The 13,246-nt window shown below is 41.3% G+C and overlaps 1 protein-coding gene across 1 annotated transcript in view; it reads left to right on the plus strand.

Moving 5' to 3' along the window:
- The window catches only part of LOC141907713 (rho guanine nucleotide exchange factor 11-like), a 73,475-nt gene that overhangs the window by 9,204 nt on the left and 51,025 nt on the right, over nucleotides 1-13,246 (plus strand). The window contains exons 3-5 of the mRNA XM_074797451.1: nucleotides 423-521; nucleotides 846-895; nucleotides 1,008-1,065. Of these exons, the coding sequence (XP_074653552.1) occupies nucleotides 423-521; nucleotides 846-895; nucleotides 1,008-1,065 (207 nt within the window). The remainder of the gene's footprint in view (nucleotides 1-422; nucleotides 522-845; nucleotides 896-1,007; nucleotides 1,066-13,246) is intronic.

The following is a 13,246-nucleotide window of genomic DNA, read 5'->3' on the forward strand; positions in this document are numbered from 1 at the left end:
GGATTCGGGCGGCTTGAGGAGTAATAGGCAGGACAGATACGGGCGGCTTGAGTGCTAATGGGTTAATTGATAATTAATCTTGATGAATATCATTGAGAGAAACCCACAATATCAATTGTTTTTGTGAGTTCTCACATTTCGGGTGGAATCCTTCCACCCGTCTTCAGAGTTTATTTGAAAATGTTTAATCATTTGAATCAAAATAGTGAAAATAATCTATTTTCAAATTAACTCTGAAGATGTGTGGATGGATAAGAAAAACAACCAATTACAGTTGTTCTAATTGATATTGTGGGTTTTTCTAAATGATATGGTATATGACGTATTTGTACTTCATTCTACTACATCAGTGCACATCGCGTAGTATGAATACCATTGAAATATATATTTACATTTATTGCAAATGCTACTCTGATTTTTAGGACTTATACAGAGATGTGTCGTGTTGCAACGTGATGAACGTGGATATGGTTTGACTGTCAGTGGGGAAAACCCAGTCTTTGTGGAATCTGTGAAAGAAAGTACGTTTTGGATGACATTAAACTAAGCATACCTTTAAATTTGATTATAACTTAGGCATTTTGTTATTGATAATGGCAAGCTGATCATTTAGTCTGAAAACGTTGAAACAGCATTATGAAACCTTTCATCAAAGTAACAATTAAGGGAGTTTAAAAACTAGTAGAAACAGTTACTAAGACATTTGATTCAAGCATTGTTAAGCTTTATTTTGTTCATGTTTAGCACTAGAGGCTTTAGATCTAAAAGGATACATAATTATTGAAGAAAAAGAGAGATTTTTGTGATTATCAAACTCATCATTACTGTTTTATATTCTGTTTTAGATGGTGCTGCCCACCGTTCCGGTGTACGAGAAGGTGATAAGATATTGAAGGTAAGTACATCGTGTCCATTTTCGTATTTTCAGAATCAAGTTGAACATTTTCATCTGAAATCTTTCTTCTAATCTATGTAGCCTATATGAATTTGTGATGATCTTTTTCTAGGTGAATGGGACGTTAGTTGCTGGTTCAAATCACAAAGAAGTGGTCCGGCTAATCAAATGTAAGTGTAAAATCCCTTTTGCGTGCCATTGTGAACTTATCTATAGATTGGGAGTCAATTGCCCATCAGGTGCAGTTGGTCATTTTGCCATTTTGTTTCTCCTTGTGCTTTTTCTTGTGGTGCCAGGACTTATGAACCTTTTGGTTTGAGCTTAGACAAGCTTACACTTCTGTCACACATGCTCGCCATGCGATGTTTTGATCCATAATTTTGTGAATATTCAGTTGGTCTGTGTATGTTATGCATCATTGTGTTTAGTGAGGATTTTGAATTCAGAATAAACAAAGAATTCACATACACTTGTTTTCATTTTCATTTATCAGCAATAGTTTAATGAGAATACACTCGCGTGATGCTGAAAACAGCTTCCACGGCCCGTGGTGCCACCTACTGTGTTTTGTTATGCTATTGAATAGGTAATGACGTCACAGCAACCTCTCCATTTTTCAGCACTACGTGTGCATATACCGGGTAATAAACTATCGCTGATTAATGAGAAAAAAAACAACTTTGGGTAAAATTGTTTAGTTCTGAAGGCAAAATCCTTATGAACAAATTAATGCAAAATAAAGGTAGATTAACTGATTATTAACGGAATAATGGAACAAAACATCGCACGAAGAGCATGTGCAACAGTAGTTAATATAGGCATGTAGATGTAAGTACATATAATGCTATATGTACGCTGATACTGTTTTAACAAAAGATATTTGACTTGACTCGATATTTGAAGGTGACTTTTTTCTGCGCGAAATCAGTCAACAGCTCGCTCGAAGATAATGCCATAATTCTAACAGCGGATTAATTAGAAACCTCACAACTACAGCTGTATCCCGGAGCTCTATGGTAGGAGATGATATTGCAAGACCTAGGATTCAACCCGAAAGTATTTCTTCTGAGAATATCTCAGAAAGGTGTCAATGTTCTATCAGCCAACAGTGTCTGCTAGATGGTTCATAGAAATTGTGCTATCCAGTTACAGAGTAGCGTTTCTATCTGCTGCATGTGTTTCAGACTTGTTTCTAATTCATTCTCAATTAACACTATTTTCAAAGAAAACATGGAAATGCTAATACCTGGGACCAGTTTCGCAAAACAAATTCACGATTATTTGGTAATCACAACCTCATTCATTGAACTCAAGAATTGAAGTTTGTTTAACTAGCTTCGGGAAACTGGGCCCTTTTAGGCAGAATGTTGTTGGACATGATAAGAACTAAATTCTCTGAACAGTTGCCTTTCACGATATTTCGTAGTTCATGAAATTATTATTAGATGGCAGCACTGAATAATGTGGATGCGGATGAAAGATATGCATGTTGATATGTTTGATGTGCTGGTAGTCACATTCAAATGAGTTATAGGCATAATTAGAGCCTCAGCCTAGTGCTCAATCTAGTAAACAGTATTCTCTTCACAGTTTTCTTTACTCTAGAGAGATGCAATGGCCCTTGTACGGTTTAGGCAGATGGATCTGTTCATCAAATAATGGTTTGTGGGGCAGCTGCATTTCTTGATCAGTGGAACTTCTCTGGGCTTCCTACCCCAATCGGGAAAGAGGAACCTCGAATATCGACCGACACTATTCACTCCCCATCAAGTTTTGGCATGTAGACCTATAACAGTGGGGGTGTTGTCAAAATTTTTTTAACCAAAGTAAAAAAGGATAAAAAAGCCTGACAAGTCAAGAATTCGGACAAGTTATTATGAGACGACTTATCGTCACTGCATTTTCACTGTCATGATATTTTTTGTCAAAGAGTGGCAGCGGAAACGTAAGCCAGGTATCAATTACTGGTTGGCTCTTTGGGCCCCATTACTGCTGCAGTATGGCCTGTAATTTTGTTCATCAGTTAGTCAACAAGTGGCTCTAGCTTTCCTCTCTGGTGCCTCTTTCTCTCGACTATTTTCATAACCATAGCAACAGCATATACTTCACAACAGCACGTATACCAATTATCGTAATACTAATAGTCTTTACGAATGTGACTTTCACTCGATGGATCAGGACATTTCGTGGAACTGGTTTTTTTCATCGGGCGGCTCCGTGTGAAAATCGCCGCCTGCGTTGTCGTCGATCATCCGGCCGACCCGTGTCGTGAATGGAGCATCGATTGTGGTTAAAATTGTTTTGAATTATCAATGAATCTGTCTACATTAGTAGACTGGATGGATTTTTTCCGAATTTCTTGTCATAGGCAAACTGAAAGTGCAATATACGTGTAAGCCGGGCGTAGGTCGGCCTTGCGACGGCTTGCAACTCACTGCGACGCGACTCACTGCGGCCGCCAGCGACGATCGCGTCGCAACGACCAACCAACCTACGCTACCTTGCGACTGCCCCTACGCAACTACCTACGCAATGAGTCGCACATGTTCTACTTTCTGCGACGCGACGCGACCATCGCAACCGATCTACGCGCTCTTGCGACTGGGAGCAACCTGTCGCACACAATCGCTGATAATCGCGTCGCAACCGACTTGCGCGGCCACTTGTGACGCAACGCGTTCGCGTCGCAAGGTCGACCTACGCCCGGCTTTAGATTGCGTGTTCATTTCTTCTATAGGAAAATCATGGCTCTAGAATGCTATCTATTTATTTGCTCTAGGCTGATAGATTTTCTGGTATCTCGTGTATGTGTGTTTCGCCATTCTCTAGCTCCTTTTCATGCGAGATGAGTCGAATTGTTTTTTGCGTTAACCATCTGTTGGTTAGGTAATTTCCTTTCGCTTTGGTAACTCCTAGAGTTCTATTTTACCGTAGTTCCCTAAGCATTCCTAGATATGCACATAATAACCTTGATACCAACTTCTACCTATTCATCTTGAATAGGAATTATCTACTTCTTTCTATATTCTATCGTTCGCTGGGGCGGATCCAGGGTCAAAAGCAAGGGGGGTTGTCCACTCCGGAAATTTAGGGCCTTTTTCTAAGTTTTGCTGGAATTTCATCGTTCACATGCACAATGATGTTTTCGATCTTCTAGAATTGGTAAAACAGCTAATTACAGCTAGAATTTTGCTATTTTTTTCAGTTGTTCAATCATGATTTTGATTGTTCAATCGTAATTTCGATCTTCAGAAAATATTCAGCCCTGAATATTTGAGCATGGAAATTTTAAAGGACCTCAAAATAGACATCCCCCTTGATCCGTGACTGGGTTCAAAAGTTTCTGCCAATTCCTCCTCCTCTGTGACAGTTGAAATCTTCTCTTGAGAAAAATATTCCGTCTTCCAGAAGCGTGCGATCAAAGAGGGCATAGCCATCAAAATGGCTAGGTTTTAACTGCGATGAGTGGTTATGACCGCCGCCTAGTCTCCTCCTCCCACTGACTACTGACTCCTTAACCTGGTATGTTTTTTTACTGACAGGTACAACTGCGCGGCTCACCTTCTCGGTTTGATCGCATTTTACCGATGTTTTGTGTTCTCGTATTTTCGATGAATATAGTTGCGTGAGTCAGGAGACAGTGTTCGAAATGTCAGGAAAACTGCGTACGTACACCGCCTGCGCGTACATACAAGATAGACAAATGAGTAAAAGATGATAGCTGATATTTAAGTATATGCTCTATAGAAACAATAGAAACAGTTAATGTACTCATTCTAGAAGGAATTCTCCATTCGGCAAGAAAAATAAATACCAAAGGCCAAATCATTGACGCTTTCGTCTTGATAGGATGGTTGTGGCACTGTGTAGATGATTTTTACGGTTCACCGCGGTTTGCGGTAGTCTTTTTCCCTATATCCGATCAGAATTCCAGCGAGGTGAATTTTTATGTTTCCGCTCTCGTCAGAACGTCCGTCGTCGTGCGCTTGAGTTTAACGGGAATCAGAGACGACGCTATAATTCAGTTTTTCGTGTTAACATATCCCGGATTTAAGCTCTTGGCTGAAATAAAGCAGTGGTGGGTACGCAAGAGGGGTGTATTAGTCTGAAAGCTGGAGATCGATGATGTGATGATCGAAGCTGCAATAGTCGTTAGTCGTAACTTCCTTATACAAATTCTAAATCAGGATATCATGGATTCTATGATATTACTGTAAACATGGTTCCCACAGAACAGGGAAATTGGGAAAAACTTGGGAATTTTGAAATAATTATTCCCGGTTTGGAAATATTTGGGAATTTGAAATATTTTCCTCATATCAGGGAAATATTTGGGAAATTCATTACATTTCACATATTGCATTTGCCAAGGGTAACTTTCTTCAGCAGTTTCCCTTGAAAATCACCTTTATCAACCAGTCGCCGCTAAAATGTTGACTGTTGAACGACGATATGTGTTCATTTGCATTTGGGAAAATTGAAAAATCACCCATGAAATACATGGGAAAAACTTGGGAATTTTGAATTCATATAACTGTTTGTTGGCGTATGTTTCGTCAGCGAAGAGTGATTGTCGAGTGATTCTATCGTTCTTCCGCGTTTGGAGTTTGCCAAATTCGTACTTGGCATCGCACCGTCGACCTAAAGGATTTTGAAAGTTACCTAAGCACTGCTGCCGATGTTACGATGATAACGTGTTGCCGAGTTATCGGAAGGAATATTCTGCTTCCATACATTACGGATACAGATGTAGATTGATAGTGCCTGGAAAGATTTATCGCGTTGTTCTCGGGGAGGGTCTAGGTGTAGTAGTTGGAATATATCACGGCCATTATCGAACAAGTTTTCGATGACAGGAATCGGGTTAATGTAGATTTCATCGCCGTACCTGGTTGTGGCTCGTGCGCGCGTGGAATGCCTGAACATATCGTTTCGTATCATCATTCGGAAGTTTTCAAGTTGGGAAGTGTCGGCGTCTTTTTATTCCGGGCATCTTGTGGTGTATAACGCTAGCTGCAGAGTCATATTGGGAGTTTGATGAGGAAGCGATCGGTAAATAAGTTAGTTGACTTGATAGTGCATGTTAGTAGGATGATTTAACTATTGAGTATTGTGACTGAGAAAGTACCATCCTAAAAGTTTTCAACAGTTACCCTAATGTACCTCAGAAGAAAAAGTGCTAAGTTGATAATATTATAATTCGTTGGATCGGGCGAGAGCGCAAAAAAGTCAGCACCTCACTCTGGATATCATAATTGAGTGTCTTATGTTCTGTGAACTGAATGAGGTCATCTAGGTAACCTCTCTCGGTTCTCGTAGGCTAACCGTTATCAAAAGGCACACACAAAGTAATCAGTAATCGTTCCCTGGGTTTTAGTTCATCAGCTATGTCAATTAAGATTATACTGGTTTAGGTAGTATTATTCTGTACTATTAACGGGTGGTGCTACATCAAAGTTCAAGTGCTGTTCACGCAGTTAATTCAACGCGCTTATTCCCCGTACTTCGACTGACTTCGATGATGATGATGACGCAGTTTGATAAGTCCGCTGCGAAAATTCTGTCGATTTTTCGTTAACCCATTTTGGGATTTACCGAGTTGACCAGACACTTTAGCCAGAGGTTAGAATACCTGAAAATAATACGATTGATATCGGCGCTGGTTGCTGTCATAACAGAATATAAAAAATTCAGATCGCTATCAGGTCTACACATCAACGAAGACGTCGAAGGAGAATTGCAAAATTTTTTGGAATATCTGTTACCTCTCGCTTGTGTTCCTTCGTCCGAATAAGTCGCTAGTCCAGTAAAGTGGATTTGTCAAGGAGGGCTCGCAGGTTTAAACGTGAATAAGTTCTCGTTTCGGTAATTTGACCGAACTAGCAGAAGCGTATCAACTGCAAACGTTTCACATTTATCATCATCATCATCATCATCGATGTTCAGCGATACTAGAAATAACTTCCTTTCCGTCAAGGTTTTCATCTTGTTTAACGTGGCTCTCTCTGCATGAGCACTATATACTGTACGGAGTAAACTAGTGAAGTTAGTTATTGTTTCATGCGTATTGCACAAATGCTGAAAATAGTCCGGAACGATTCGCGCAAAATTTCTGATAAGTTTTGAAATTGCGGACGGGTTAGGATATTCACACCGTGGTAAATGAACACATTTCGTCCAGAAAAAGGTTCTTAACGATACAAATTTATCGAAGTTGCATTCGTAGTACCTCAAAACAGTTTGAAAGTTCACTGGATTCTTATACTGTTGGAGTTAAATCGAGGTATTCGGTTATAGCGCGCGACATCAAGTTTTTTTAAAAGCGTAGACGCGTATGATATATTTCACCGGAAATGATAGCTACGAACGCTGCACTCGTGTTGATTACTTGTATTGTGCGAAGGAAACGCGCGATCGCTACATCCTGACTACGAGTCGCGAAAGTTGTCTGGAGAAAAACAAGAACGTGTTCACACGAAGACAAAAACGTTTTTCTTATAAACTTTTACTTAGGCTGTGGAGTATCGTAATACGGTATCCTGATCCTGAAGTGCGATCTTGGTGACAGAAGATTCCGTTATGCTACACGCAGCGCAATCTCTTTTCGATATTGTTTTCTAGATCGAAGAACTCCCTGCGCGCAGCTTTAAAAGAATATAGGAATATTTTCCCACGTATACCGTCCGTACTGCCGAGCGTTTAGTACACGATGTATATATAAGTGTGTTGGTGTATTAGCGTAAAAAACGAAGTATCTTCACCATCAACAACAACGCTTTTACAGGTGTTTTGTTACCGGCGTATATAGATTCACCAGACAACAAGTATAGTCTTTTGCGTCATAGTCCGTGGCGGAATTTTGTTTACCCGCAGATTAGTGTCGGCGTTAAATCGAAAAGTAACCTTTTTCGATGGTTTGAAATCGTCTCAATTTGGCCGCGAATGGATTTATCGCGAAAATAGTTTTATATAGATTTCTCCGATCTCTGATACAGTAACACCGTGTATATGTAATGTAGTTGAAAGCTGTGTTATAGTTTTTATATAGATTTCTCCGATCTTTGATCGCTGATACAGTAGTACATGTACATGTGATGTAGTTGAAAGCTGTGTTAAAATACATACAATCGGTTGATTTAGTTTTATCTGATACGGAATACGGATCATGGCAGGCTTTAAGTCGAATTTAACAGCGGATTGAAATTTTCCGCTGGATCCGGAGGAATTTTATCGCTACATATCTCATTTGTTGTCATCGTCGTCGTCATGAGAACGAATACGGCGGGTACGGCGAGCCCGAAAATGGCGGCCGCGTCGAAAACGTCGACGTCGTCCCCGGGCTCGAAACACAATCGCGGTCATAGTTTTCCGTCATCAAATTCGGGTTCGTCATCGCCGAGTTCATCGTCGAAACCGAGCCGCGGAAATAGCCTGACGACGCATTCGGCGCGCGAAGTCATGAGAAAACTTTGTAAGTATTCCAATTATACTACTATAATGCGCTACGACTCTTTTCTACTTTTCGAAGACCTCGACAGGGTGGCCGCTTACTTTGGAAATCAGGGAATAGTCGGGGAATTTCGTGAAATTGCTACAAATCAGGGAAAAGTCGTAGAAATTTGTTGAGATTGCTACATTGAGCGTAAAATCAAACAGTTTCCGTCATATATGTCTTGTTTGGATTCTTAGCAGATCAGATGAAGTCATGGCATACAATGTGCATGTCAGGGAATAGTCACGGAAAACACATCAAATCAAAGCGGCCACCTTGCTTGATTTTTATGGATGATAAGTTTTCATCGTAGTGTGGTCGATCAACTCAAATAACGAGTGGTTCTAACCAGCCTTTCTTGTTAAGTTTGGTCGGTATGCGTATTCTTTTCTTTAAGTGGTTCGCGTTGCCAAAAAGTTCGTATTTACTTTTAATCGATTCCTTGAGATCGTCATTGAGATCTGGAGGTATGGACTTTTCCAGAAATGATGGTGCCTGTAGATATCGCTGTGATAACCACCAACCCGTTAAGCGTGATTAGCCTGATTTTCAAAGAACCAAACATCCGGTAAATTTGATGAGGTCATAGAAGGTGCCATCATTGCTGTTAAGGTTCTTGGTTTTGTTTTGGCATTGATTTTTATGCCGTTTTTTAACTTTTCATCAAAGATGCTAAGAAATTGGGTTGGCTCTAGAAGTAGATCTGTAAGTTGGGTAAGGATGGACTCGCGTTTTGAAAATACCTAGAATTTGCTGATGAATACACGGAAGTGTACGTAGTAGGTAGCTTGTACGTATAGGAATGGATTACAGGTATGGTTATCAGCTGTTGTAAGCAGAATGAGTTGGAATTCTTGCTTTTGCTCCGTAGAGCGCATGGTTTAGATACACTGTTAATCCGGCATTCTTGCTCGGCTGTTTCGCTTCGAACATCAGCCGTGTCAGCATCAGTCAAACTGTATCATAACCGGTATACAACACCTGTACATCATTATACACGTAGTGGGGTAAGGTTTATACAGGCTAATAGCCCCCTTTTCAACAATCCTCATCGAATAAAAGGTAGTTGAATGGTTGATTTTAGCATCTTTAACTGAAGGTCGGGGCCTTGAAATTGCGATCAGTTGTTAAAAAAGCTGATCTGAAATGAAGTCAACAATAAAAAGAAAAATTGGGATCACGTGCCTGATGACAGAACGATGTTCGCTTAGTTTTATGAAATTTGTCGTCGCGTTGAAGTGAAGCAGGGTTCTCTTTCAGCGCCGGTATCGGCCTGTCATTCTTCGCGTACTCCGTACTCCACGGGCGATTAGATTTACATTTGTAGATTAATGCATCGATTGAACACTCTCTGAAATTGATAAAGCGCTCGTTGCTGTTTAGATTTGAAATCCAGTTTGTCAATATTTCAACCTGTTCGTTCGTACGAACGCTGAAATCAAAACAGTTTCGAACAGCGTTTGATTTTAGAATGACGACCGAAATTGATCGGGATTCAGACGGTTTTCCTGCCGCTTTTTTGCGACGAATGAATATTTAGTGCTGTTTGTCCATATTTGATTTAGGTGTAATTCAATTAACGCGCTGTTTACTCGCGGAAGTGGAACCCGGAGAGGTTTCTCCTGTACGTACACGTTCCCATGAACGGATGAATTTCTTCGAAGCATTCATTTTGGTTGCTTATTCATGATTATTCAGATTGATGAGAATAGGCTATATTGAACCTGCGAGCGACCATCTCGAGATCATCCGTAGATTGAACAAAGTTCGTTACTCTGAAAAATGGGAGTGAACCGGAGTTTTTCTCATCGGAATTTAGCTGAATGATATTGCGGTACATAACGCGCTGGTTAACCAAAACCGGCCAAGGCAGTAAATCGAATGAATGAAGGAGCACGCGCGATCAATAAATGATAAGCCTATCGATATCGTTAGTCTCCACCCAAGCGTCAAATCTCGACTATCGAACTGTAATTGGATATTTTCAGTTGATCAGGAAAGAGTATGTTACCGGTTATCGCAGGACTTAATGCAGTCATACTTGGCGCGTTTCCAAACTGTTTTCCCTTGTTGCACGAGGTTGTTTATTATGGCCAATGATGAAGATGGACTATGGCTTTGTTATGTAAACATAGCAACGGTCACATGGAGATTTGGCACAGGCCAAATTGGCATGGATGCGGCCAGAGTCAAAATTGGCCCATGTCTAATTAGAAAGCGCGTTCACATGCTCGTAATAATTTGGCCCTGGCCAAACAGACACATGCCCATTTGGCACCTTTGTGAACAGTTGTTCCAGGCCTAATTTGGCATGGGCCAAAAGTGCTTGTGATATACATTTTCTTATTTCATGGCTGAATCATTGATTTAGAAAAATGCCGGGAACCCGTTTTGCATTCGAGAAAACTGCTGACTATTTTACCTTGAAACAGTCTGACCGCTACACTTTGCCTAATTTCCAATGTTGCTTTTCGATTCATATGAAACATTACGCAAGCGATATATCTATCTATTAGATGAGGTTATCCTATATTTATATTATCTTATTCTATACCCTCAATACATGCGCCTTGTATCATCCAGCCAGCCGGCGCGGTTATCAAACCAATCAAGTTGTTGCCATATCGACGCTTTTAGAATGCTCCGCTTTTTAAAAACAATGCTTTATAGATTTCCAGACACGTTTCATCCGGTTACTTCATCGTCGTCGAATTTCATACACGGCGGAATACGCGTACACGTGCACAAAATATATACTGAATACAAGACATCATATTCTATTGGAGCGGTTTGGCCGAGCGGTTAGTGCGTTCGGCTCTAGGAAGCCAGGTCGTGGGTTCGAACCCCGTACATTGCTGTAGTGTCCTCGGGCAAGACACTTATCCTCATTGCCTTTCTCCACCCAGGAGTAAATGGGTACCTGGTCTGATAGATGACTCCTGAGCGCCTAGCAGCTGCTCGGATGTTACCTCTCCCCAGGGAGAGATGACTGATACATGGAATAGAGTTATAGACTGGGGATAATAATACCAAGTTTGGAGCGCATTTGAACAAGACTCTAGTTTGGATACATGCGCTATATAAATGTCAATTATTATTATTATTATTATATTCAAAGGCAAATCTGATTGGTCGCGGGCAAATCTGATTCGTCGTGAAGAGAATTCGAAATGTCGATTGACTTGAACGTAGTTTTCAATTTGTAAGCGACTAATAAGTACCAACATAGGAAATGCTATATACAGCTACCGACAATGAACAGTCCGAAATTACATAGAAAACGTGGTAAAAGTGAAAGAACATACGCCCATCAGCCGTGTATTACGGTGATTAGCGTTTAGGGACGTGGTGATATTACTGTGTTGGTGATGAAAATCGTCGCGTGACGCTGTTTTATGTTCACCCCTCGATCAACATCGCGAGGACTGTATTCAGTTGTCTTATCCGTAGTCTGAATATGGATGCACAGTCCACGGCTTTTTTCAGGCAATGATTCATTCAACCTGGATGAAAAAAACTGGCCAATTTCGAGACTAGTTCGGCGATTTGCATTCCATATATGGTAAATGGCCATTTTTCGGTGAAGATAGAAATCGACTTATCCGGCTTTGGCTACGTAGGGCCGATTGAGAGCGAGAATATCGTAAATCAGAAAGTGGTTATTGAGAAACTGCTGAAATATGGTGTCTAATATCGTGTGTTAATATTGATCCACCACTAGATCATCGTCACTCGAAGTCGCGCGCTCTTGCGTCGCGCATTTCAGCGACGTGAATGCACGTAGCGTAACCACGACTGCGTAAAGTGCTTCGGATGTACGCACCTTCCTCGAGTACAATCATCTCGCGTCGTACTGACTGTTTGAAGTTCAAATACCGCTTATTGGCCACGAGCGAGTGCGAGCAAGCGAGTGAAAGCCATCAGATTTCATATCTCTCGGTTTTCATAGGATAAGTCCTCGTGGTATTCTAATAGCATAGTCTGTGCAACGTGTATAATGTTGATTCGATTTCTGGCTCCCGTAGATCTTCATTTCTACAAATTCACGCGTACTCGCTTACAATCAACGCCGATGATATTCTACCGAAATACGTCATTCATCATCTTCAGCGCGTCTTAAGGTTTGCTCCGATTACCGGAGGACACCGCATCGCGCGGTTCGATCGGCGCCCGTTTTCGTAGTCGTAGCCGAGATTGTCACCACCCGTGCGTGGTCGTCGTCGGTAGGTGCGGCAGCCACAGCAGCGGCGGCGGCTCATTCATGTATTCATGTAGTAATATACGCCAGATTTCGTCGAATGAGCCCGTCAGGTGATCTGATCTAAGACCGTTGGTGTGAGAGCTTGCGCCGGTGTTTGTCGTCGCTGCTGGTGCATCTGCGGCGGTGAACAACGACGCAGTCAGTGAAATCGTTACTATTGATCGGCTAATTGGATAGTTACGTGTGTCGTGTGTGTACTGCAACGATGGACGACGCAACTCAACACATCACGGAACGATGAAATTGTCGGCTGCGAAGAATTGAAGCCGTTTAAGTTTGCGCTCGTTTTCATTGATAACTGCGCATCGTCGTCGTCGTAGTGGCCGCTGTTTGTCTATTGTGCCGCGATTAATTCGCTTTTGCCCAATGCTTTCTGATTTATACAGTAACGTATGAAATGACATGAAATGATGGGATTAACATCGAATATGTTTAATTCGCCGCCATCCTGGAATTGTATCCGTATTTTCGTCGCCATTGCGTCGTGAATAACTGCCGATACCCGGTTCTTAGGGATTTTACGCGATAAAAGTCAACAGCGGCGGGACGTAAGGAATCCTGCTGCTATCGGTTAAAGCCTCAGGTATCTTAAACTGAA

Source organism: Tubulanus polymorphus, chromosome 6 (genome assembly GCF_964204645.1).
Source record: "Tubulanus polymorphus chromosome 6, tnTubPoly1.2, whole genome shotgun sequence".
Taxonomy (NCBI): Eukaryota; Metazoa; Nemertea; class Palaeonemertea; order Tubulaniformes; family Tubulanidae; genus Tubulanus; species Tubulanus polymorphus.